This window comes from Anastrepha ludens, chromosome 6, assembly GCF_028408465.1.
Source record: "Anastrepha ludens isolate Willacy chromosome 6, idAnaLude1.1, whole genome shotgun sequence".
NCBI lineage: Eukaryota > Metazoa > Arthropoda > Insecta > Diptera > Tephritidae > Anastrepha > Anastrepha ludens.
Genome location: NC_071502.1, coordinates 72083434 through 72109596, shown reverse-complemented (window position 1 = coordinate 72109596; position 26163 = coordinate 72083434). Strand labels below are relative to the sequence as shown.

At 35.4% G+C, this 26163-nt stretch overlaps 5 protein-coding genes across 6 annotated transcripts; 1 reads left to right on the top strand and 4 right to left on the bottom strand.

Moving 5' to 3' along the window:
- Nucleotides 1–2864: 2864 nt before the first annotated feature.
- Nucleotides 2865–4149, top strand: LOC128866497 (uncharacterized). The gene is made up of 2 exons (XM_054107302.1): nt 2865–3023; nt 3083–4149. Exons 1-2 carry the CDS (start codon nt 3003–3005, stop codon nt 3884–3886), a joined length of 825 nt encoding a protein of 274 aa, XP_053963277.1. The 5' UTR covers nt 2865–3002; the 3' UTR covers nt 3887–4149.
- Nucleotides 4150–6655: 2506 nt separating this feature from the next.
- On the bottom strand, nt 6656–8865 carry LOC128866496 (deoxyribose-phosphate aldolase). The gene is made up of 3 exons (XM_054107301.1): nt 8424–8865; nt 7774–8360; nt 6656–7702 (listed from the first exon to the last, which is right to left on the bottom strand). Exons 1-3 carry the CDS (start codon nt 8449–8451, stop codon nt 7334–7336), a joined length of 984 nt encoding a protein of 327 aa, XP_053963276.1. The 5' UTR covers nt 8452–8865; the 3' UTR covers nt 6656–7333.
- Nucleotides 8866–8989: 124 nt separating this feature from the next.
- On the bottom strand, nt 8990–11344 carry LOC128866495 (putative ATPase N2B). Its single transcript, XM_054107299.1, has 5 exons — nt 10739–11344; nt 10237–10670; nt 9974–10145; nt 9642–9905; nt 8990–9575 (listed from the first exon to the last, which is right to left on the bottom strand). Exons 1-5 carry the CDS (start codon nt 11135–11137, stop codon nt 9453–9455), a joined length of 1392 nt encoding a protein of 463 aa, XP_053963274.1. The 5' UTR covers nt 11138–11344; the 3' UTR covers nt 8990–9452.
- Nucleotides 11345–14867: 3523 nt separating this feature from the next.
- On the bottom strand, nt 14868–17089 carry LOC128867352 (uncharacterized). Of its 2 annotated transcripts, XM_054108500.1 has the most exons (3): nt 16497–17089; nt 15781–16372; nt 14868–15696 (listed from the first exon to the last, which is right to left on the bottom strand). In XM_054108500.1, the coding sequence occupies exons 2-3, from the start codon at nt 16361–16363 to the stop codon at nt 14879–14881; spliced, it is 1401 nt and encodes a 466-aa protein (XP_053964475.1). In that variant the 5' UTR covers nt 16364–16372; nt 16497–17089; the 3' UTR covers nt 14868–14878. The 2 variants fall into 2 exon arrangements, with proteins under 2 accessions (XP_053964475.1, XP_053964474.1); XM_054108499.1 differs by having other exon boundaries at nt 15781–17089.
- Nucleotides 17090–24043: 6954 nt separating this feature from the next.
- On the bottom strand, nt 24044–25435 carry LOC128866489 (endocuticle structural glycoprotein ABD-4). Its single transcript, XM_054107287.1, has 2 exons — nt 25172–25435; nt 24044–25001 (listed from the first exon to the last, which is right to left on the bottom strand). Exons 1-2 carry the CDS (start codon nt 25181–25183, stop codon nt 24432–24434), a joined length of 582 nt encoding a protein of 193 aa, XP_053963262.1. The 5' UTR covers nt 25184–25435; the 3' UTR covers nt 24044–24431.
- Nucleotides 25436–26163: the final 728 nt, after the last annotated feature.

Genomic DNA, 26163 nt, shown 5'->3' with positions numbered 1-26163 from the left:
CTGCCTAACACGGTCCTTTTCTTTCTTCTTTTCTAATAAATTGCTATCATTTTTCATTTTTTGCGATAATCTTTTTCGGTACTCTTGCTTTCGTTTAGCTTCTTTCTTCTTGTCTTTATGCCATTTCTCGACGCTTTCTTTCATTTTCTCTCTATATTTCGTTGTTATTGCTTTTCTTGTATCTTTTGCCGTTTTTGCCATCTATAAAATATTAATCTTGTGCAATCTCTACGACTTTATTTAAAATTTAAGGTTCGCGGTAACGGACGCGACGAATTTCAAACACCAATAAATTTTATTAATCGTTTTTGTCGAGAGTCAATGGCTAATTTTCTTAAGTGAAATAAGTTATTTGCTTAAAGTCTGAAAGCATTTTATACTTCAACACTTTTTGCACTAATGAGAACAATAAATGCTATTTTTCGGTAACGGACGCGACATACGAATATAAGCAGAAGTAATCAAAAAAAAACTACCGTTATTCGATCTTCACTAAGTCTCTCTGCTTGTTAAACATATGTTACTATCAGTAGAAGATTTTTAAATTATAAAAACATCATAGTATTGCTTTGAATAAGGGAATATTACAAGGAAAAAAGTTGGTATATTTGGTCAAAAGAGTTAGATTTTTGTAAATTTTGAATATTCGTTGTATATTTCGGTTCAAAATTAAAAGAAAAGAAAAATTCTTTTATATTTATAAAGTAAACACATTTGAGATTTATTATTCATCAACAAAAAGTTCTCAGGAACAGTTTGAGTTTTGCACTCGTGGTTGACCTTTTTGTGAAAATGCCCATATATCTATATATATATATGTATAATTGGCGCGTACACCCTATTTGGGTGTTTGGCCGAGCTCCTCCTCCTGTTTCACAAATGGATGGACCTACAGTTTCAAGCCGACTCCGAACGGCAGATATTTTTATGAGGAGCTTTTTCATGGCAGAAATAGTTTGGAGGTTTGCCATTGCCTGCCGAGGGGTGACCGCTATTAGAAAAATGTTGTTTTTAATTTTGGTTTCACCGAGATTCGAACCAACGTTCCATCTGTGAATTCCGAATTGTAATCACGCACCAACCTATTCGGGAATTTCGGTGATAAGTTACCGATAGTTTGGAATTTGCAGTAAGAAAACGGCTTCAACTACTACTAAAGGAGTCTTAAAGAATAGTTGAAATCAACAATATCGAAAGCCGCGAACCTAAGCGCTATAGAAAATGTACGAGGAGTTATTAAATGGGTAGTTGATTTAAGAAAATCGCGCGAATGAGATTTCATTATGGGCGGACGAATGTAGCAAAACTACTTCGGATCTATTTAAGACACTTACACTTAGAATGAGCAAGCGTAGATAAGCAATTTTACCAAAGTGGTTTCCAACAAAGTACTAGTCTAAAGAAGGCGCGAGTCACTGAGATAAGGTTTTGGAGCTTAACGAAACCCATATCGACATAAAGAAAAATAGGTACAGTTTTCTGTTTCTACATTTTAATTTAACTTAAAAAACTAGACAGTTTGCTAAATTATCTGAAACTTTTTATTTTAATTTACCAATGAATTTCGACTTTTATGAATTCTCATTCCCTGTCGTTTGTGTGGCCTAATTGCGCAAGCACAAGTGTATGTTGGCGGATGTATTATACAGTACATACATACATAATTATAAAATGCATATACGCATTGTATGAATATTTGTGTAAATCTTAAATATTTCCTGTTTGCGTATAAACCAAAACACACATTTTTGCATTGACTACGGACCACGGTTGTCAGCGATTTTGCTCAACATCAGACTGCAATAACTTTGAACTTGTAGTTAGATGCGAACAAGTTCACAAAGATTGACGTTGTGATTATAGCAGGTGTGAGATGCAATAGTCACTTTCGCGTAGTGATTATAATGGTAAAGTATGTAAATATGCAGCTTAGCCAGCATGTCAACGTACTCATGCGAACTTGTAGGCAGGAAAATTTTTGAATCGTCATTTTTATACTGGAATTACTGACCACATTTAGATATAAAAGATCGCTCTTTAAATTGGGTATTCAGTTTATTTTTATTTTTTAAGTTGAATATGAGTATGTCTACAATCTTTTGTTTGTGTATGTACATGCACACATACATGCATATATGAATATTCATAGATGGATGTCTTTCCTCTTTTAAGTTATACCTATGTATGTATGTGCATGTTGAACCGCAACAATTGACTCAAGCTGAGTGACTTGTTTTTCTGCATCTACCAGCTCCAGCTCAAACAATCGCATCTTTGTTTTGCTTCGCATTGCATTCAAACCAAACACGCGACAGTGGGTTTCAGTTTTCTCAAGCTTTTAGCCGCTGCTTTTGTGGCATTTGATAGTAAATTTTGCCAGTGTTACATTAACATCATTACGATTACTGGCTGCTATTTTGTTTGAAGCTGGCTGGGCGTAGTTTGTAGACCAGCTTTATGAAAAAAACTTTTTGTGCATTTGAGTTGATTACATACTTTTTTTATATATACATGTGTATGAACATATATTTAACGTTTTTTTATTTTTTCAAATAATACGAAAACATACTTTAAACCAGCTAAATAAGCTATATAACCAAGCCAAGATGTGAGCTCCACTTCCCCGTGGGGAGGCAAGCTTGTGGCTACAGGAGCGCGCTATTTAGTTAATTTCCCAATTCGTATACAGACGGGTTTTCGTCAAAATTGAGCTGCCCGCGCTACATTCAACTTCCGAGCTTCCGTTTTTGGTAGATGTAAATGTTAGACAAGCATATTCACATATACGTAAATACATATACATATCTACATACATATGTGGATAACTACCCCATTTGCTTTCTTTTCTGTCATGGCGTTTTTCCTATGATATAAATGGCATTGTGCGACTGCTGGAGGTTTATTTAACGCTTCGACGTTGCGAATGTGTATTACGAGTTACCAAGCAAAATTATAACGGATATACGATTTTCGTTAGTTTAAAAAGTGTAAACCCGTTAACGATGACTAGAACTGTGTTTTATGTGAGTGTGAAAAATTTAATAAAATTTCATTGGTTCAAGTGTCTATTATTTCCATTCAGTTCTCTTGGTTTTTGGTGTTGAATCTCTCCACAGCAGCACCATCAAAACAGTTTGAACGACAATCGACGTATCGTGTTCAAGCAATAACAGGGACGGTCACACCTAAATATCCAATTGAGGATATGCAACTAATGCAACCACATTATATAACACTTGAGGATTTCGAGTCGTTGCTACGTCGCGCCGGTGAACTCTTTCGACCAAATGCCTACCTCTCAGATGAAACAACCACAACGCCGTCACCACAAAAAGGTCCAACACAGCCTTTAGTTATCGCTACTGGTGTGTCAACGCCTTATCAGCAAATTCAACCGCCTGAAGTGCAGCCATTCAATTTCTACATGCCTCTGTTCGAGTATAATAATGGAAAATTGGATGGTAAAAGTAAGCGATTGGAGCACATTGTTCCGCCGCCAGTACCTGTCAAAGGGCGTGATCAGACCGACTACTATGCTGCAAAACCAAAAAAATTGCCGAAAAAATTTAACGCGGGCACTAAACAAGTGAATATAAAATGGCTGAATGCATTCGAAAAAGAAGCATTAACTGACCCTAGTGGTCAGTTGCCGAAAGCGGTGTATTTACTGCACGATGAACGTAATCGTATCAATTTTGATGACTCTTTTTTTGGCGTTGATATGCAAGTGAAAATTCCCAATAATCAGCTCCATAAGGAGGAGCATGTTGATAGCGTTGGCACAAATGCGAATGACGAGTTTCTTAATCAGGGAGAAGAAGGTGGCGAGGAGGATTTGGTGGCGGCCGCAGCTGGCCAAGTGGAGTATACTGTGCCCAAAGTTTAGTACAAGAATTCAGTCATAATTTATTATCATATTGTAATACATCGTACATACATATGTTGTAAATATAAACAATACGTGTGTAGAGCCTTATTGCAAATAAAATCAACACATTTAAAGTTTCTTGATTTCGAAATATATACCTATGACGTTGAAAAATACTTAAGAACGATACCCAGTTCTCTCCATTTGAGACTTTTGCCAAATCACTTAAATGTTTTGGATATTAGGTTTTGTTTTTATAAATTTAAAATATTTTTAATCTGTATCAGTCTTTTGTGTAAGAAAAACATATACTTTTTGACTTCATATAACATACAACTTAATATAGAGAAAAATATAGGGGTTTTCAGTAAGAGCGCTTCAACTTTTGAACTTTTTTGAATAAAACACAAACGGTTTGATTTTTTTAACTAATTTTTTTTTTATTATCGAGTTTGAACATATACATTTAAGTATGAAATTCGATTTCTTTTGCATGACCACCGCGTGCACGTTTTACGAAGTCCAATCGTTGAACCCAATTTTCGAACACTCTTTTGCATAAATCGGCCGAAATTCCAGCAATTTCGCGTTCAATATTGGCTCTGAGCTCACAAATCGTCGCCGGCTTGTTACTGTAGACCAATGACTTCACATAACCCCAAAACGGAACGGCTTGTTAAATGGACCGTAAAATGGCCGTAATGCTCTTAAAGTAGCAGCAACAGAACAATTATTTTCATAAAAAATTTGCACGATTTGCAATCGTTGCTCAAGTGTGTAGCGTTCCATGATGAAATGTATACTAATGAAGTTTACAAATGACAAGGAAAAATAAAAAATATTGCGTCGTTCGCCCTCCTTATCGGAAAAAAGTTGAAGCGCACCTATTGAACAACCCTATACTTAACAACGAAACAAAATAACAGTCAAATCATAAAAAATGCGGACAAAAAGGATAAGTATAAAGGTATACCTTAATATTTTGTTGAAAATCCTTTTTGCTTTATTACTGCACAGCGACATTGCATTGACAACGTTCCCATGCTACCTTGATCTTGATCCAAATTTGTGATATTCTGCGTACATAGTGCATTTTTTACGTCGTTTCGAAGATGTTCTATTATATTTAAGTCGGTACACGAATATGCCTAATCTAGAACTGTGAACAAATGGTCTTTGAAAAACGAAGTGTGCTTCGGATCATTGCCTTGTTGAAATTTCCAAATCACCGGTAAATTCTTTCCGCATAAAGTCATAAAGTGGCTTTACATTTTGAAGTATCTGAACGTAATTGACCGCATTCACCGTTTCACGAAAAGCAGTTCCACACTATTATTGAGTCTCCCCCGCGCTTTATGATTGGTGAAATGAACTGGGGGTCGAATGCTGCATGTTTTGGCCGCCGCACGTACTTCCTACCATCTGGACCAAATCTATTTTCGTTTCATCGCTAAATAAAATATAACGTCACTAATTTTGTTTCCAGGATATGCGCTCTCGAGCAAACTAAATTCGGCGTTGTCCTTACGCTGCTGTCGACCATGCAGTTCCGCTTCTGCCAATCGAAGGGAAACTGTTGTTTTCGTTATTGGATTTTTCTGGGACTATCTGGCAATCGTCCTATCAATATTTCGTGCTTTCTTTTTTCTGGGAACATTTTCTGCTCTTCTATACTCAGAAAAATATTTCAAAGCATTAAAAACCATCGTTTTAGAAACGTTTAATTGTGTTGAAATGGCGGCCGCGTGACTAGTGCGTAGGTTCGATACTGCGTGCATGAAGCACGCATGATAGAAAAAGTGTTTTCTAATAGCGGTCGCGTCTCGGTTGGCAATGAAAAATCTCCGATTGTATTTATGCTACGAAAAAGCGCCTCATAAAAAATATCTGCCCTTCGGAGCCGGCTTAAATCTCTAGGTCCTTTCCTTTGTGGAACAACATCAAGACGCACGCAATTTTTTCCTGTCGGCATTATTGTATCGTTTCAACTAAATTTAAATTCTGTAGGAATACACCAAATACTTAATTTTTGACGTGATAACGTCTTATAATTCGATTTTGCCGGCTGCACGCACGAAAAAATGCGTCGTTATCTTGCTCATTCGCCATTATCTTGCTCATGCGTCATTACCTTGCTTGAACAGCAAGCGAGAGCGCGGAACGAACGACAAAGAGCACAATCGGCCCCCACGTTCGGCAACGTTCGACATCTGGCTCTTTTCTACTTAAGTGAACATATATATATATGTATGTACATGCGCATTTGTATATAAATTCACATACGAGTATTTATATTTGCATATGCCTTCTTCCTGTGTGCATGGTAATGAACCATTTCTCTGTTGAGAATAGGACGATGATAGGAAAAGTAGGAAATGAAAGGGAGTGGTTGCCTCTTAAGTTGTTGACTTATTAACGTCTGATGCACAATCGAAATTGAACAGATCTTCCATGAATTTGATAAATGTTTCGTACTTATTCACGTTTGTGTAAATGTAACTTGGCCTATTCCATTTACCTCCTTCTCTATATCCACACAAAATATCTATCAAACAAATAAAATTAAAATTTTATTTTGAAAATTGCAACCATTCCATCAGTATTTTCTTATGACGTTGTCACGTTAAACTATCGTTAGTAAACCGACTTTACAGACAACCTCTTTTTTTATTTATTTACCGGTTGCAATATAAAACAGAAAACAATTTCCAAATGGGCACCTACACAATGCACCTACTAAAATACAAAAAATCAAGGCGAACCCTACAAGAGATAAACGCATTTCAATGAATGTGACCACAGCAAATATATTCAAGCGTAAAAAGTACCGTGACGGTACCGTATTCGACAAAAGATGCACGTATATGGTTGCCAACGCATCGTTTTTAAGTATTTTTCAACCGCTGTAAGTAAATATGTACGTCAATATTGGCAAAATATTTATTTGGGCTTTAATGTTCCCTCCTTGCAAAGCGAATAATTTTTTTATGATGCTGGTTGGACATGATTTTAATTTATCCCCGCAATATAGGCTTGACGGTCGTTAGAACGGACGTAGTTGACTGTGCACTTTTAGTTTAACAAATCCTGATATCTAGGCGAAAAAGTTTAGATAGATTCCTAAACTACATTTGTGAATGATTAATGGTTTAAATATTGCATTAAGCCAAAGCCCGGCAATTTTTTTGTTTTACAGATAGAAAGACAGTATTGTCAAAGCCCACAAATATTTTTGTTTATAAATTGCCTAATCTCAAATCTTTTGTCACACGCGATATCCGTCTAAGTGGATGTTAGTAATACCTACCTATTCTACTAACAAAACTATGTGTATTAAAATGTTTTTCTTGAAAGTATGATTTTTGACTTAGGCAGTTATGACACTCATACATACATATATTTTCAGGAATTTGCACTTCATACATATATATGTATGTGCAATACATACATACAAATCCATTTCATTTAATATGCCGCTCCTTTGGTTACATCGCTACTATTATAAGCATCTTGTTGACTATTAATATGTACATTAACAGCTTCCACTATTTTATCCAATAGTCCGGATGCGCCAAATCGAAAAAGACTGGGTTGCAACCAACGAGTACCCAAAGTTTCTTTTACGAGTGTCAACCAAGCAATGGCATCGGGAACAGTCCGCACTCCACCAGCTGGTTTTAGACCAACCAAAGTGCCCTTCCGACGTTGGAATTCTTGTATAGCATAAATCATAGCCAGACCAGCTGGCAAAGTGGCGTTAACATTCTCTTTGCCGGTGGACGTTTTAATGAAGTCTGCCCCAGCTAGCATGCAGGCCATGGACGCCTTATATACCTGCATCGAATGTAAAACATTACTAACAACTTATTTGTAACATATAACCAGCAATCTAGAGTTATTATTACATTCTCCATGTTGCCGAGTTCACCTATGGCTAGAATAGTTTTTAGATGCGCCATTGTACCACAAGCTTTGCGCATCTCGCACACCTCATTGTATACACCTTTCCAATCACCTATAAGTGCCAACTGACGATTTATAACAATGTCAATCTCTGTGGCACCTGAGTCAATAGCATAGTGAATTTCGCGCAAGCGCGAATCCAATCCATATTGTCCTGTCGGAAAGCCAGTTGCCACCGAGGCTATTGGTATAACATCATATTTGTTTAACTTTTTCAATTTCGTAGCAGCATCGGTAACACGCGCTGGATATACACACACGGCGGCGGTGTGTATATGCGGAAGAAGTGCCGGTTCGACGCCAAGCTTCAGTAAAATGTGCTCTGGTATAGGAAAAGCAGCACGCTGGCAGAGACTGCGTACGTTGGCCGCTGTATCGTCACCACCCAATGTCGTCGAGTCGGTCAAGGTAAGCGCTTTTAACGCCCATACTATCTGATTGAGGCCAGTCACACTGCCACGCTTGGAAATTTCTACAGCAATTTCGTCCAATTGGTGATTAGAGATCGCGCAATCGAATAGCGACTCATCTAGAAGAGGTTGCCTGTGTTAATTCTTATTTAAAATTACTTTAAGCTAGATTTTGTACATACCAAATGGAAAAATTCTATTTACTTTCATTTCTAATGTATTACTTTTCGGATCTTTTGCATTAATTCACTTGTTGATAAGAAATTTCTGCGTATATCGGCGACTTCAATAAGAATCTGTGCACAAGTCAGCTGTTGAATTTTATTGCTGTTACATACGGCCACTATGTCATTTAAACATCAAATTTCGATCAGTAAAATTTTAGACGAAGTGACTTACTCTTAACGCAATTCTTGCAATTAAAACTGTTTTGGTTTTGAGTGGTAGTAACTTAATTACTATAAATAATTTTATTATTTCATGGTTTTGTCATATACATACTTATGCACAAAACAAAGGTTAATAAAAATGAGAGGTAGAAACACTTGCCAGCTGATAACATGTATTTTCGATGGCGATAAGCAAACTCTCAGTTCAGCTTGGTATACCTTTACCTAATTTTTAAAAAGAAAATATATGTTAAAGAAGGTACGTTTGATGTCACATTTCCATGGGAATAATATGCCATCCGGAGAAATTTAAATATGTTGTTTAGTAGCAAAAACTTCAGGAAAGTTCTTTATTTGTATAAAAAAGAATATGTTTTTCGCTTTTCGAAAGCTATTTCTACATATGTACATTTTATTGCTTTTATTTGAATCTTTTTATATTATTTGTATATTAGAATTAACTAGTATTGCTTTATTATTAAAGATTCTACTGTATAATACTATTGTTACAGCTCAAAACGTGGCAGCTTTAACTTCGGCATGTTAAGAATATAGGAGAAATTATAAATAATAAAATTGTAGACCTAAAAATAGCAGAATGAGTCACACCCAAACTAATAAAAGATAATACAAGTTTTAAACTTAAAAGGACAGTTTCCTGAGTTTACAATCCAAAATCAAAATTTGAGTATTTTTAAAAAAAAATTTAAAGCTTTTGATTAGACAAAAGCAAAATTCACTATTAACAAAATTTTAATTAAGTACATATGTATGTATGAAGACTATAGAGTTGGGAGCTGTGCGAACAATATATAAAACTTCTTAACGATGTTTAGCCCACTGTTCCCAATATTCCTTCTTCTGCATTTCGTACAAGCGTGAAATCGTGCGATCGAATGCGAACGCCTCTTCTTCACCAGTAAAATAGTTAGCCGACGAATCTTTCTGGAATTAGTGGAAATTGAGTTTATAATACACTATATATATTTATTATTATTAAGTTTTACTTACAGAACCCTGTTGAATATTTAAATCGTCCATCAATGTTCGTTCCGAGTCAGCTAGACCTGTGGGCTTATCTGTAATGTCAAAAAGCGATTCGAGCGGTGTTTCGGCTGAGATAACGACGCGCACACGATTATCGTAAAGAGTATCTATGAGCGTAATAAATCGTCGCATTTGAGACTTCAGAAATAAATTCATCTTAGGCACATCGTGTATCAACACTGTATGAAAAAGTTGGGCGATTTGCAGATAATCACTGCCAGCGAGTGGCTAAAAAAAATTTTATAACAAAACTCAAAGCTAAAAAGCTTAAACTTGTTTTAACTTTCATGACTTACACGATCACAGAGCTCATTAAAGTTGCTGTCTAAGACACGTCCGCAAGTTTTTTGGAAAGTTAAATCCCGTCCAAAATGTGTTATGGTACGTGGTCGCACAATATCGTTTTCTTGTGTACAAAGAATTTTGAACATGCGAAGCATTTCGGAATTAGCGTCTGTTTCAGATTTACTGTAATCAAAAAATTGTAGAATATATTATTAGCTTAAAAAAGAGGAGCGTTATTCAGCTTTTTTTTATCTGTTTAACATTTTATACATACACAAAGTAATTTGTCGCACCCGATTGAGCGATACGTCGATAGTCAATGCCGCTATTTAATTCACTGATTTTGCAGCGGCTTTTTAGTATATCGATGAAAGGCACAAAATTGCTACGCTGTAGTCCATTTTTATACAATTCCTCTGGGTGTCGATTGCTTGTGGCCACCATGATTAGACCGTCGTTAAAGAGGTGGGTGAATAGGCGTTTCAATATCATAGCGTCCGCAATATCAGTTACTTGGAATTCATCGAAGCAGATAAGCCAAGTTTCGGCTATTATTTGATCAGCTACCGGACGTGTGGGGTCGTATGGTGTTGGACTTTCCGTGTTAAAGGCCCGATCAGTAGGCCCTCGTTGTTCTTTGGTTGCATGTATACGTTTATGGACATCCGTCATGAATGAATTAAAATGTACTCGCTGTTTTTGTTGTATCTGATGAAGGCGAAGAAATTAAATTCGATTAAATATGCATTTTATTTTATTTTATTTTAAAAACTTGCCGCTGTGCAAGAGTCAAAGAACATATCCATTAGAGTAGTCTTGCCACCGCCAACACTGCCGAAGATGTACAGTCCTTGCGGGACATCGCTACCAACGTTTAACTCCACTCCATTCTTATTGCTGCCACCTTTGAATAATGAACTTAAAAAGCCACCACCGCTGCTTGTATGAGTTGGTTGATAACCTTTTATATTGTTGTATAGTGCTTCCAAACGCTGTGTAGTCGCTGCTTGTTCTGAATCTGGCAACAATTCTTTGTTTGCAATGCGTTTCTTGTACACAGACAAGGGACTAATATATCGCCTTTGGGAAACGGATTGCGGTTGTAGAACTACGAGAAACTGCTGAAAATCAGCTGCAAGCCTTAGACGCGAATTCACACCGACCACCTTCAGCATTTTGCACTAATGTTTTGTAATTATTTTGAGGTATATGCAATGGTTAAAACTAAATATTTAAATTGCACTGAATTTTATTTGATTTAGATCCTCCTCGTCATCTTGGCATTGTTATGTAAAAACTTTGCCCACATCTGTGCGTGCATGACAAGTTCAAGTGCGAGGTAAAAAAATTGCCAAACTATGATGTGATAACTATGAATGTGTCTTGTTGTGCTAAATAATAGATCGTTACAGCTGTTGAACAGCTGTTTTACACCTGAATATTTGCAGGGTTGCCAATATAGTGTGGGTATAAAAACGTATGCGCTTCCGCATAGAAGACTGAAAATAATAATTTTGATTTGAAAATTTTTTAAATTGTGTTATAATAATAAAAAAATATATTTTTCAAGGTTGGGATTTGCTATAATGTAACATGGACAATTTTAGGTAAACTATAATGCCTTATTTAATGAAACTTGGTGTAGATGTTAGGGAGTGGTTCAGGAATAACCTTTGTTTTTTTTTTTTTTTTTTTTTTTAAAATTGGAAAAGTATTGAATTACAATCACAATGATTTTAAAATCATTAGCGGCTATTATTTATAGTTCAAAGTACAAATTAATTTTGTAAATAAAGTGTATAAATCTTTTAATATTTTCTGCGTTTACATCGGATAGGATTGATATTGATTGCCTTATTGAATGTAATGCTTCACAATTTGTAACGATGTGTTTGATAGAAAGTATTTCTTCGTTGCAGAATTGACAAACGTTGTTTTTTGGGTCGTTGTTTTGAAAGAGGTTGCTGTGGGTCAGGCGTGTATGTCCAAGCCGAAAACGGGTACAAATAATCGTGTTTCGCCTTGTGGTTGTTGCTGGGAAGATTGGAGGGATGAAGCTTGGATTAATGCAGTTATAATAATGGTTTATGTTTTGCCATCGTTGTTACATTTATAACTCCCAATTATTCCGGAAATAATAGTTTGGTAATTATTTGACTTCAAAGTGCCCTCGGGAACTTCACTATAGTTTGGCACATTATAATATATATTTTTCTAAACTTCACTTAAATTCACAATATAATACATGCGTGTACTTATTTTTATACTTGTATTCGAAATATTTCAATGAATATTAAATGCAAATGCATTTACCCATATCATCATTTTCCAATTTTAAACGCGGATAAGAATTAATTGGAATTGACAATAGTTAGTGTTGCCGGATGCCTGCAAATGAAAATAAAAATATGAACAAAAAGGAAGTATTTCAGTTCAGTGTTGATGATGGGGGATGGGAGTTATTGTGTCTCCTTACTACACACACGCATATGACGTTTTAATTTTGGGTTCAATGGTTTTAACGTGGAAAGGAGTTCTATGCAAAAATACTGTGGATTGCGTAGCCGAAGTTGGACTGATGAGGGTTATTTTTTTGAAGCGCGGCCGAAGGTCGCCCACGATAAAGAAGTTCTAAGAAAAAAACTCTACAAATTTGCAAAAACCTTTCTCAATTTTAAATGCTTATATTTTCGAAAATGTTTCACAATTCTAAATTATAGCAAAAAATATTGCAGATTTACAAACTGAACGTGTCTGCATGTAAACTTCTTTCTTATTTCAGGTGTCTGGCAACACCAACTATTCGCTAAATTACACAACTTTAACAATAAATTACTTAAAACCTATAAGCCTCCGGAGGGTACGGTTCTCAGTTTTAAGATGAGGATATACTCCTCTAGAGCACAATCGGCGCCCGCATTCGGCAACGTTCGAAATCAGGCTCTGTCCTACTTGAGTGAACATATATATGTATGTATATGTATGTATATGCGCATATGTATATAAATTAACATATTTGTATTTGCATATGCCTTCTTCCTGTGTGCATGGTAATGAACCATTTCTCTGTTGAGAATAGGACGATGATAGGAAAAGTAGGAAATGAAAGGGGGTGTTTCGAGTGTAATGTGTCTTGAAAAGGCAAATCGATGATGTTGCCTCTTAGTGTTGTTGACTTATTAACGTCTGATGCGCAATCGAAATTGAACATATCTTTCATGAATTTGATAAATGTTTCGTCATTTTTCACGTTTGTGTAAATGTAACTTGACCTATTCCATTGCGATTGCATTAACCTCCTTCTCTATATCCACACAAAATATCTATCAAACAAATAAAATTAAAATTTTGTTTTGAAAATTGCAACCATTACATCAGTATTTTCTTATGACGTTGTTACGTTAAACTATCGTCAGTAAACCGACTTTACAGACAACCTCTTTTATTATATCAAATTAAATGCAGAAAATAAATGGAATTTAAATTAATTTAATTTAAATTCATCCTTATCTTTTCGATAATAGCTTCAAAGAGTAATGAAAAGGCTAGGTTAAACCATGTTGCCCTGCAAAATGAATGTTTGTCCCGATCCCGAAGTTATGATAACACCCACTGTCTACGACTACCATAAATTCCATTAAACCCTATTTCACTTCAATAAGCATTAATTTTATAATATATTTCACAACCAACAAAAATCTGTTTATTCTCCACGAAATACGGTATTTGCTTTCACGAAAAGAACCTCAGTGTTTGTTTTATTTACATATTTGCGGCAATACTGTAATTGTGGCACTACGGTATGTTTTACACGTACCGTTAGCCATATGGTTGCCGCAACGGGCACAAAGGACCCATTGTGATAGCCGTATAACTTGTGTAGGTACATCCACCGACGCTAAGTTTTGATCATTTGAATTTGCTCCTTTGTGTGCATTGGATGTTGCTCCTTCTTTCTAACCTTTATGTTGACTAATTTCAATGTTTTTCAATATATATGGTGAAGATTTCATTTTGCGAGCGGCGTCAGTCTGATTTATGTCGCCCTCCGTATTAAGATGGATACTTGTACATTTTCTACCTCTCTTTAAGTTCCATTGATTAAAGCATACAATACGCCTCCGTAGATGCGAGAATATTGTAAAGAGTATGTTTTTATGTCTCATTTGAGGAAATTTGAATTACGTTACTAAATAATTAATTTTTGATTAGTTGCCTAAAACAATCCTTTTTCTTTGAAAAATACAGAAGCAGGTAAGTATGTATTATATATATATATATTATATTATATAAATAAATAAATACACATTAGTATATATACCATAAACTTAAAAAAGGTTCGATGGATTTGAAATTGTAACTTTTTGTAAGCTTTCTAAGATTTGCCACATTTAAAATAATATATTATGACTTTTTTCCACTGTAATTTAAAATAGCGATTAATTGTTTTTTTCTTTTTGTAACCAAGGTATCAAAAAATCGATCTGTTTGAAATTTGACTGAGAGAAGGTAGAAACGGACAAAAATGTTAAGCACTTTTTAGACATACATATATGTAGTTGCCATGTTACTATAGTTCATATGTTTACCCTTAAATTAATGGCCGCGAAAAGAGTAAATTTTGTTGGTCGTGAATGGATGAATTTGGATTTCTGTACTAAAGTTGTACGTCTTGGAAAAAGTGGATATTCGACTTAAAAGCTCATGGGATGACTACATAGAACTAAAAATTAATTTTAATTTTTCTTTGCGTTCTTATTTTTCCATTAGCTAAAATATAAAAAATTAAATAAAATTTATTAATACAAATATAAGTACATAAATCTTATCAGTATATAAAACACCTGGACATGATTTTTAGTTTTCGTTTTTGAATTAAATATTTTTTTTATAAAAATATAAAATTTATTTTCTTTTTAAGAGTATTCGAGCTTTATCAAAATTAATATAATTGTACTTATGCCTAAAATGTTTATATAATTCAAACGAATCCTTGGCGACGCGTTTACCGCCTCATATTCTGTAAAATTCTCCACTTTTGACGTCACATATTTCGGCTTAGGAGACCCTTTTTGAGGTGGTGGTAGTGGAAAACAATAAACCCGTTCCATTTCTATTACCTCTAACTGACTTAACTCCTCAAGAACGATAAGAGGTACACAAATTGTGGGCTCCTCGGCAGAGTTTTGTTTTTCGTAGGGAATACCTACTTTGGTGATGTTAAACGGCGGTAGCTTTGGCAGCAAGGGGTTGGGTATATTTAACCTGCCTGAAGCTAGCGGGGGATCAGAACTATCACCCAGAAAAGTGTAAGTGACGTTTTTTCTTGCCTCCTTTTGTTTTGTGCCTTGTTCCAATGAAGCAATGAAATCTGTTGGCCACACCTTGCCAATATCATTGGTTAGTGTTTCCGTTGTCATCTCCGTCTCCGTATCCGTTTCAACTTCAAATTCTTTTTGTATTTCCGTCTTAATTTCACTTTCGTTATCGATTGAAATTTCGGATGTCCACTGAGGCCAAGTGTTCATTTTTTGCGAGTGGCCATTCTTGGCCATTTCCAATAAATTCGGATCAGAAATATTGACATTTATGTATTTAGGTGGCGTGGCGACAGAGTGATGTGCGCGTGTTGTCGATATGCGCCTATGTGCGGTTGGCTCATTAAATTTTGCGCCGGTATCTTGCGTGTCAGTGATCTGATGTTGTATGCCGAGATGTTCCAAGGAAGAAGTAGCTGTAAATTTACATGAATTTTGTAGCGCTTGCCATAATACTTAAATGTCTGCAGTTACAGTAGTTGGATATGTGAGCAACTTACGTCGTTTGCGGGTGTAGACTGCTAGCGTTGGTGTAGCGGAACGCATGACTGGCATGTGCATTTCGTCAGGTCTGAGCGGTCGTTCCGGTTTCCATGTGCCATATACAATCGACTCCAACACTGGACCATTCTCAGGTTCGACGCTTTGCTCGCGTGACACTGTATCAATGCGATCCTGCAACATTACAAGGGGCGGTGGCACCAGCGGAGCTGGAGGTGGCATTACAATGTTGTGAGGTGGCGTGACAGCATCACCAATAATGGGTTTCCAGCCGCCGGACGGGCTACTGGGTGCTGGTGTGCCAAAAGGCAAAAGCATCGGTTTAAAGGGAGGCGCTTGTGGTTTAAAACCTTGTGGTAGCACTATAGTCATGCGCTCTGCTTCGGTTTTTATGGAGTCACCATGTGCGCCAATTGGCAAGTAATCCACTATGTTAATTGCTTTTGTGGTGCTGAAGCAATATGTTGCAAGCAACAGAAAGCACAAAAAAAAGTACATAATGTTTTGCGGACTGCCCTGTATATCAGTGTTTTCATAGGTGGGATTGGCTCTGTGGAAAGGTGTTGGCTTGCGTAGACTCATGGTGTCAAACTTAGTTTTTAATGCAAAGAAAAATATTTTGGTATTTAAAAAATATTTTTTTTGGGTTCTTATGTATTTAGGTCTACTTCGATTTGTTATTTACTGTGCCCCTTTTTTTTAACAATTTCTTTACCGTTAACTTTTTTTTGAAGTTGAGCAATGCTTTTGTTTAATGCGCCGCTTTTGTCTTCACTTTTCTCTTCGTTGGTGCTATTGTGTTGTTAGGCACTTGTCTAACGGCTGTCAACGTGCGTGCATGCGCTACGAGTATTATGCTTTAATATACACGCGAACAACAACAACAGCAATAAACAAAATCATAACATCTTAACAACACTTCGGACATAGAAAAGCCACAATCGTTGGCGAGCGGCAATAAATAATAAATCCCGTCTTTCGCACACTTTACCCGCAATAAGAAAACCATTCACCTATACATATCTGTGGGCTTTTCTCAAAACAACTTAAGTCGATTTAGCAATTTCTACATATATAGAACTAAAATACTGGGATTTGGTGAAATATTTAAAATTTTATTGTTCACAGCTGTCACTTCAGAATCATGCTTAACAAAAGTTTAATTAAAATATTGAATTTTTTTCGTGAAATATCAAGATTTATCAACCCCAAAGCCAAAACTTCTAAAGTCGACTGAGTGGTTTCGTCAAAAATCCACAGATGTATGTATGTATGTTTGCGTGTTTTTAATTTTCGTTTCTTCTTAGGTTCTTCTGTCTATGAAATGGACCGTACCGTTTCGAAGAGGTTGAGCAACTGAAGCGCGTCCATATTTTGTCCCAGCATCGACGCAGCCGTTGCTCGAACATGAATACTTCTCACTTTTGTTTTGTTACAAACTATGTTATTGAATTCTTAAACGAATAGATGCTTTATCTATTTATTTTTTGCAATACAATTAAGTGCTTTTTAGCACGAAAAAGTTTTGCTGTATATTTTTTCTTACTTTTTATACATAGTTTCTAATAAAGCTATACATTGGGCTATAGAATATATTACGGCGCATTGTAGTGAATAAGATGATGAAAAATTGATCTGAAGAAATTTGTGTAAAAGAATTGCCCTATGTGGCATACATTAAAGGCATGAAGATTCTTTGAAAATATGTTTGAGAGTGTGCGCGCATAAGTAGCGAAATGGCGGTTAGTATATATAATTTTCAATTTATAATGCCACAAGGCATGAAAGTGAGTTAGGCATGCTACGTAAAGGGTGATCCAAGTTTGCGGCATAAATAAGTGAGTAAAAGTGTGGCTAAAGAGTTGGTAAGGAAACCAAGAAACGAGGTTTCTGAAAATTTATGAAAAATTATACAAAATTGGGCGTGAGCGAAGTTTTCCAAAATTTTTAAGTCAAAAGTAGTAAATATAGAGATAGGGTTTAATACTTTTTTTTGAAAAAACTTACATTTTCGAATGTAGAAGCAGGTAGCTATGACGTCGGAGGAGGTATCTACAAAGAAAAACTGGATTTATAATTAAAATACCGCCACCATTTTTTTCAATACGCTTTTTGTCGTGTGATAAGGGGGAAAGGTACCTATACTACGGAATTGTCGAAAAGAGCCATATAATAGGGATGGAGAAGAGTATTCGGAAGTTGAACTAATGCAAGAAATAGGCAAACAAATTATCGATGTCAATATTAAAGAATTTCAAATACTACGTATTTGTAGCGGTAACAAGTCGTTCCAAACCAAAAGTAATTTTCCAAAACAAGAACAGCAAGAATACGTTCAAGGTCAAAGTTATGGTCACAGTTCATAACACAAAGTCAACCAGTGTAACCGGTTTGAGTGATAAAGCAAGACAATTTCTTGATCTGCTTAAAAAATGCGATGTGAAGGTGAAAACGTTAAAACTTAATTGTTCTGAAAAAAAATTCAAGGGCAAATAAATATTTGTTCCCCATAATTCATGAGGCAGAAGAAGGTCATGATGTGGAAACTGCGTAAAAAGGAAGAAAAGAAATGTGTGTGTGCAGTTACATTATTAATCCTTCACCTGCTAAATTTAATAGGAATTGTCCCAAAAATTATAAGTTAACATAGTACAAATATAAATACTTTGGGGAGTGAATTAGTGGTTTTTAGATATGAAAGGTAGATGACATTTGAGTAATTCCATGCCAAAATTAAGAAATACTCGTATATACATATTGGGTATGGGAATAAGTTTCCACCGGAAGTTTGGTATTGCCTGCTGAGAGGCGACCGCAAACTTTTTCTTAATTTTGGTGTTTCACCTGTGAATTCCGAAATCCCGAGCTCAATGAATGGATGAAGTCAATAGAATCGAGTTTTTGAAACCCGTATGCACCTGTGGTAAAGTTTAAGAGTTTTATATTATTTGTAGTAAAAGGTTCTGAGCGCTACTTCTTTATTTAGATCAAAAAATTGTTTTAGGTTAATCTTCATTTCCTAGGCAGTGGACTAGCTGCTTAAATACAGGTACGACTCTACGATTTTCATGATTTTATTGACATTTGCGACGATTGGCCTATCAGAGCAAATCTCATCTTCGACGTCCATTTTCCCAAAATGGAATCATTGAAACCTCTCGATACTGTACATAAACAACACACATTTTTTGGCCATCTTCTCCGACTTTTTTCCTTGGTCGTAGTGGATCTTACGAATGTATCGTTTTTTCTCTTTTTACCTTCATTTCGGAACGTTGGAATACACAACTGATTTAAACAAAGAAATGATTTTGATATATATTATAAACACACACCGTGAGATATGGCTCATTAAAGATGCTAAAAGATAAGTCTTTATATTTTTAAAAAATGGACAAGTCGATGATGTGAGCGAATCAGTGTTTAATGAATGTTGTATATAATCATTTTCAGCAGGGTTTCAAGTAGATAGCATTTAACATATACAGCATATAAACTTACTAAATTAGGCTTACATTCCGTTTTTCTAAAATGGTTAGAATCCTTGGAACCTTTTACTGTCTCTTCAAGAGTTCCATAAAATAAATATTTTGGGCCCCCTACTTTTCGTTTTATTCACTAATGATATTGGTGACTGTTTTTCTTTTTCCAGGATTTTATTATATGCTGACGACTCTGTGGTAAGTCATGCAACCGATGCGGCAAACTTTCAAGCAAACTTAAAACTGATTACTTTGCGTAAAAAGTCTCGCCTCTCACTAAATATTAAATAATGCTTTCATATTACTTTTCAAAAGTTCGTAACATTTTGCACAATTCTTACTCTTTTCGAATACAATACTGAGGTCTGTTAAGGAAATTAAAGAACTTAGGGTTATATTCGATTCCAATTTTCAATATAGGCTAGAATATGCTGCATTTATTTGGATACTCTATTCCCAGTTTTCTGTAGACAGACTTGAACGTATGCAAAAGGTGTTCTTGAAATTCGCTCTCTATTCTTTGAATTTTGCTGATACTATACCTTCTTTCAATTCACATTTGCCTCTTATTAGTCTGCAACCTCTTGAAAAGAGAGAACTAATCTATTGCTTTTTTTAATTTTTAATATAATTGATGAGACTGTCGACTGACCTGTGTTGTACCACTGAGAACTCTACGTAATTTCAATCCCTTCTCTCCAGATAAAGTCACGACTAATTATGCAAGATATGCTCCCTTACACTTTGCGAGTTCAACGAGATCTCGAATTCTGTCTGCCTTGATTTCTCATTATCTAAAAATTCTTTTCTCTCTTTATTAATATATATTCTGCCTTTTGATGCATTAAATAGAATAATTTGCTATTCTTGTAGATTATTTTTTCATAGTCTACTTTGATTGCAAACTCTCGCTTTAACTTAAGTAGTCAGTAAGAAATTTGTTCATTGACTTTATTTAATAACCAAACAAAAAAAATTACTTTTGCACTTGCACTGCCCTGTTTAGTTTGGAAAGTGCGACGTACATATGTAAGCAAAGCATATGAATTCTTTGGAAACAGAAATAGGAGTTCATACAATCAGATATACGAACACCTACAACACCAAAGAAATCATTTGATTGTATGTATGTATGTATGGATGTATGTTTGCACGTATTAAGTTTGATTATTTGCAAATTATTCATGAAGATTTCCATAAATTTTGATTGCAGATGCATATATACATACTTACAAATATGCACATATATGTACAAGCATGAATATGCCATTGGATGATGCTGTGTGGCAATGTCTTTTGAGCCACTAGCCTAAATGTTATGCAATATTACAGTTGTATTAGCAAATCAAGTGAGCATGAAGACGGCCTTAGCATCGAGATTTTAAAAAAAAATATCTACATTTTTTGTTATAAAATTATTCAGAAAACTACTATGTGAATATTTCTTCTCAGCTACATACGAGTATGTAGCTAAATATAATAATATACATATATGAAAATGTATGCATAGGTACAAACACATGTAATGCGTGTGCGCACGTTTTCCCAAGTTTTAATGAAGTTGGCTGTACGTTACTGTTTATAATATCTGCATGTATGTGTGTATATATAAATGTACATCTATATACAAGGAAATTTATATATATGGGAATTTATATTCAATTTGAACTGGAGTAATGGGAGTAATTAACGTAATTAACGGCGGCCGCCGTAGCCGGATGGGTTTGTGCGTGAGTACCAATCGGAATTCAGAGAGAGAACGTAGGTTCGAGTCTCGGTGAAACATCAAAATTAAGAAAAACATTTTTCTAATAGCGGTCGACCCCCGGCAGGCAATGGCAAACCTCCGAGTGTATTTCTGCCATGAAAAAGCTCCTCATAAAAAATATCTGCCGTTCGGAGTCGGCTTAAAACTGTAGGTCCCTCCATTTGTGGAACAACATCAAGACGTACACCTCAAATAGGAGGAGGAGCTCGGCTAAACACCTAACAGAAGTGTACGCGCCAATTATTTATTTTTTTATTTTTATATATATATATATAATTAATTTTGGGGGCGGAATTTGCGGCTGCAATTGTACACACATATATGTGCGTATATACATACGTGCCATAGCTTTTTGGTGTATTTAAGAGAACTCTTCTTTATTTTTACAATATATATTAAAAAACCATGTTCATAACTGTTTGAATTAATTATAGGTCCTGCTTAAATACTCAATTTTAGTGACATTCGTACTTTTTCTCTATACAATATTCACTTTCTAAACGCTTCTCGCTAAAGTGTTTTTAAATGTTTAAGCGCCTTTTTTATTGTCCACTCGATTTTATATTGGAAGAGTATTTTCATGTTTAAACTGAAATTTAAGCTAGATTTATGGGTTAATTTTGAAACTTTTCAATGCAGCTTTATTCATCCTAAGTTGATTTCGTGACATTTACTTATGAAAAAAAGAGAAATAAAGGTAATTTTATCTTTAAAAATTTATTGGACGAACAATTTAATCGTAATTAAATATACTGTTAAAGGTAGATCCGCAGAGACAGCACTAAATTCACTAGTTACAGAGATAGAGAAATCAATACAGAATATAGTGGTTTCTCTGGTAACCTTCCTAGACATAGAGGGCGCTTTCAACAACATCTTACTGGAGGCCATAACAAGCGTGATGATGACTGATTTGGGTATCACCGAGGGCCTTGTGAAATTTATAAAACAGTGCTATTAGGCAGGTTCGTAATTTCGACGTCGAGCATCTCGACGATACGCAGATTCGTCAGGAGGGGTACCCCTCAGGGCGGTGTACTTTCTCCTCTGCTGTGGATACTGGCAATGAATCAATTGGTAAAGAATCTAAAGGAAAGCAGGATACACGTAGTGGCCTACGCAGATGATGTTTCAATATTAATAAGAGGAAAATTCCCAGATAGCCTCTGCAATATTATGCAAAATGTTTTGAACGATGTAAGCCGGTGGGCTGTATCGAGTCGTCTTGGGGCAAATCCCAACAAAACAGAACTAATCATGTTCACCAGAAAACACAGGATACCTGTTCTAAACCCCCACCCTTGAGGGAAACACACTGCCAATTGGGGAAGAAGCAAGCTACCTAGGACTAGTATTAGATAAGAAGCTCTCGTGGAAACAAAGGATTGATGATAGAGTTAAAAAAGCAGCAACAGCACTCTATAAATGCAAAAGATAGTACACTGGCTATACACAGCAGTGATAAGGCCTATCATGACATACGGTGTCTTAGTTTGGTGGCCAATACTTGAGAAAAGAGTAAACAGTAAAACGCTTAGAAAGTATTCACAGTGGTGATAATCTATGCATAATCGGGTCAGTAAAAACTACGCTCACGGCAGCGATGAATGTTATGTTGCACTTATTCGATTGATGCTTAGTATGCTTTGAGGCAGTCAGTATGCTTGGCGTTTAAGTCTCTTCCAGCAATGAATCTGTTGTCTAATGTCTTAAAGTAATCATCATATAGATCCGTCTTTATCAAGTGTCGTGGTGGACAGTAGATAGAAGATATTGATATGGGTAAATTGTTGTCAACAATTTGTATAGACGTTGCTTGGATATGAGGTGACACATAGGGCAGTCGTTCAGTATGCTTTATGTTTGTTTTGATGATAATGGCTGTTCCTCCCTGAGCTTTTCCGTCGGGATGATTAGTTGCATATAATTTATATCCGGGAAATGTTAAATAACTTTTGTCTGTGAAATGTGTTTCTGCAATTAACGCAATATCAATTTTTCTGTCAATTAAAAACCGCTTCAGCTCTAAATATTGCCGAGTTAGTCCATTTGCATTCCAGATAAAAATTTTTGTGTTATTACTTTCGTCCATTCGAGTTATTTATTGACATTGTAATTATGTCCATCATATTAGTCATTTGGGTGATTAAAGTTTTTATCATGTCTTTGAGTTCATCAATATCTTTGTTGTTTTGAGGTTTGATAGTCTGTTCTGGTTCTATTACCTGTGGATTTGATGAGGCTATTGCATCAGCATAACTTATACCTGGTATTACTGTTGATTTTGTGATGTTTGTGTTTTGGTTTGTTATGACTTCCTTTTTTCGTAAAGGTGGGAATTGAGCGGAATACAAATTTAGCGCTGCGCAGAATACACCACACCAGCGGTTGCGCGCATTCATTTCTTTTCGTACTGCTTCATCTTCACTATTACTAACGCTGTAGCTCTGGAGCCCGTGACCAAAATTGAATATCTAAAGAACTATTATGCATAAAGGCCATCAGCTTTTTTTAATGAAATGTGATATTTTAAGCAATGTCGTTGTCGTATAGAGAAAAATCAAAAATCCGTCTATTTTTAGTTACTAAAAATGAAATAAAAAATGTTTTTAAAATTTTTAAAGAAATTTTTCAAATTTTTTAATAGCCTGGTTTGCACTCTAATATAATAAAATTTTATTGCCATCGGTGCAATGTTTTCAAAAATATCAAGGTTTAAAGAAACGGTTAATAAAAAGATTTTTTAAAACCATTTGATTTCTAAAAGTCTATCTTTCACCCAATTTTGCCAAATTACAGAAAATTCCGCAGACCCCATACAGAACGTTATATTCTTGACGTATTTCTTCTTACCTGACTTTAAGGCATTCTTGTCCATTAGGGGGTTACGCATTTTTGTAAAATTTTGAATTTCTTAAGACCCAACAAAGCGTGTGGTATTCAAAACTGATAGGAATACAAGAAAATGCAAACTTTTTGTAGCATAACAAAAAAACGCAATATTTTTGTTTTTGTAAAATCTTCACTTTTATTTACACAGATTACTTTTTTTATTTTTAGGTAGTTAGGTACAAGTATAACAGGTATATGCCAATACATACACAATTTTAATAAAGGAATTTCTTTAGTTCATACATATTTTTTTCGTTATCTAAATCGTACAACAGAATATTTAAGTTTTAAATTCCGAAACTTTACGATTTTCTCTGAAGCATTCAAAACTTCGCATCCAATTTCATGTTTTACGTTAATGCCATAGATTTTGTATTCGTAGCAAATCACAGTCTTTGTTCTTTATAAAAGCGCCACAATCGCTTCCGAATTTTCGTCATAAATTTAAATATTAAAAAAAATAATAATATTTTCACAAAATACACTATCAAATAGTTGACATGCGCACTTAAGCATTTTCCAATGGCCCTATATATTGACCATTTTTATTGGCCAAACGACGTTCTTCCAATTTCCTAGCAAAATCAGGATCACTCTTAGCACGCTGTTCCAAGCGTTCCTGTTGCAGTTTTATGCCTGCATAGATTTGGTCTAGACCCTTTTGTATCTCTTCTGGTATGGCCGGTGGTGTCGGTATATGATCGCCGGTGGCACGGAAACCATTCTCATCGGCTGTATATTGCACATTCACCACATCACCTTCTGGAGATTGATATGAGTATTGGCCATGTTGCACTAGCACACCATTGGGATTCGTGTCTGAGAAATCTTTCAGGAAACCAGTCTCCTCATGAACAATATTATTGCCAGTCTCATATTCGGTTTTATAGCTGCCATCCTCACTCTGCTCTTTATTATATTTGAGTATCGGTATCCAGGTGGTGCTTTCGCGGTGGTGATCACGATGATCAGATACTTTTTCGTCCCGCGGTATATTATTCTGATTTGGGTGACTGTGGTGATGTTGCGACTCACAAGATGTGACTGCAAGGAGTAAGCCAATGGCGCATACTAACAACTATAAATGTTTGAGTGGTGAAGCGAAACGAAACGAGGTGAAAGAAAGAGAAAGGTATAAAAGGATTAATTCACTGTTATTTGTTTTTCAAAAAATAAAAATAAAAAAAAAAACTTGCCGATCTCAGGAAATTAAAATTATTTGCAGATACATATATATTTTCAACTTACAAACGTGTTCATTTTTAATTGTAATAAAATTATATGCAATTAATTTTAAAAAATTTAAGGAAATGAATGTATCGGAATCAGGATATAAATTGTTGCCGCTTCTTTTTCACAATTATTACAATAATTTGCACAAATATGTTATATTGTCAATCGGGGTCTCAATGAAATCAAAATGTATGTGCACTTGTTGTACTTAAGCAGCGCGTTCGTTTCTTAAACGTGATTTTCTTAGTTTTCGAGTGAGTGAAAGCGGGTTTGAAAAAAGACTGCGTACCAGCGAGCCCTATTTAAGCTATTTATAGTAGCACGATTGTGACTCCTAAAGTCGAGCGCATACACCAATACATGCTTACCAATGTGCATACATAGTGTATGTGAACTGGCGCATACAATCAAACTAATGTATACAGCGCAAATCTATGCGGCGCCTATGGTTGAGCTTTTGGCTTTTCAACGTTGAATACTTCGTATACTCACCTTTTTTGTAATTCTTTTTGAATATGGGATTTTGACGCGTTACTGCTGCATTTTCTTGCTGTGTGCACTTTTGTTTCACGTTTATGTACTTGTGTATGTATAAATGTCCGCATGCGTGTGTGTGCCTCTGCTTGACTGAAATTCATCGTTATCGCTGCGCTGCATTGCTGCGAAATGAAGACTGCAATTGGTAATTGTTGTTCGGCCGTCGCATCCATTTTTATGTGCAAAACAACAATCGCTCAATTCAGGGGGCTTATTATAGAAAATTTTATTTTGTTATCTTGAGAGGATAGTTACAAATTTTTCTTTTTTAATTAATTCTGCGTATAAAGAAAAAGGATAGCCTTGAAATCCAGGAAAGGGTTTTATTTATTTAACCTTCCGTTGAAGACCGTTTTTAAAACCTTCGGTTGGGCACCTGGGTCTTGCTTTTTTCGTCCTGTTCGAGGGTCCTTTTTAAAGGTTATATCCATAAATCGATAGGAAATTAAATTTTAGGAAGCTACCAGGAA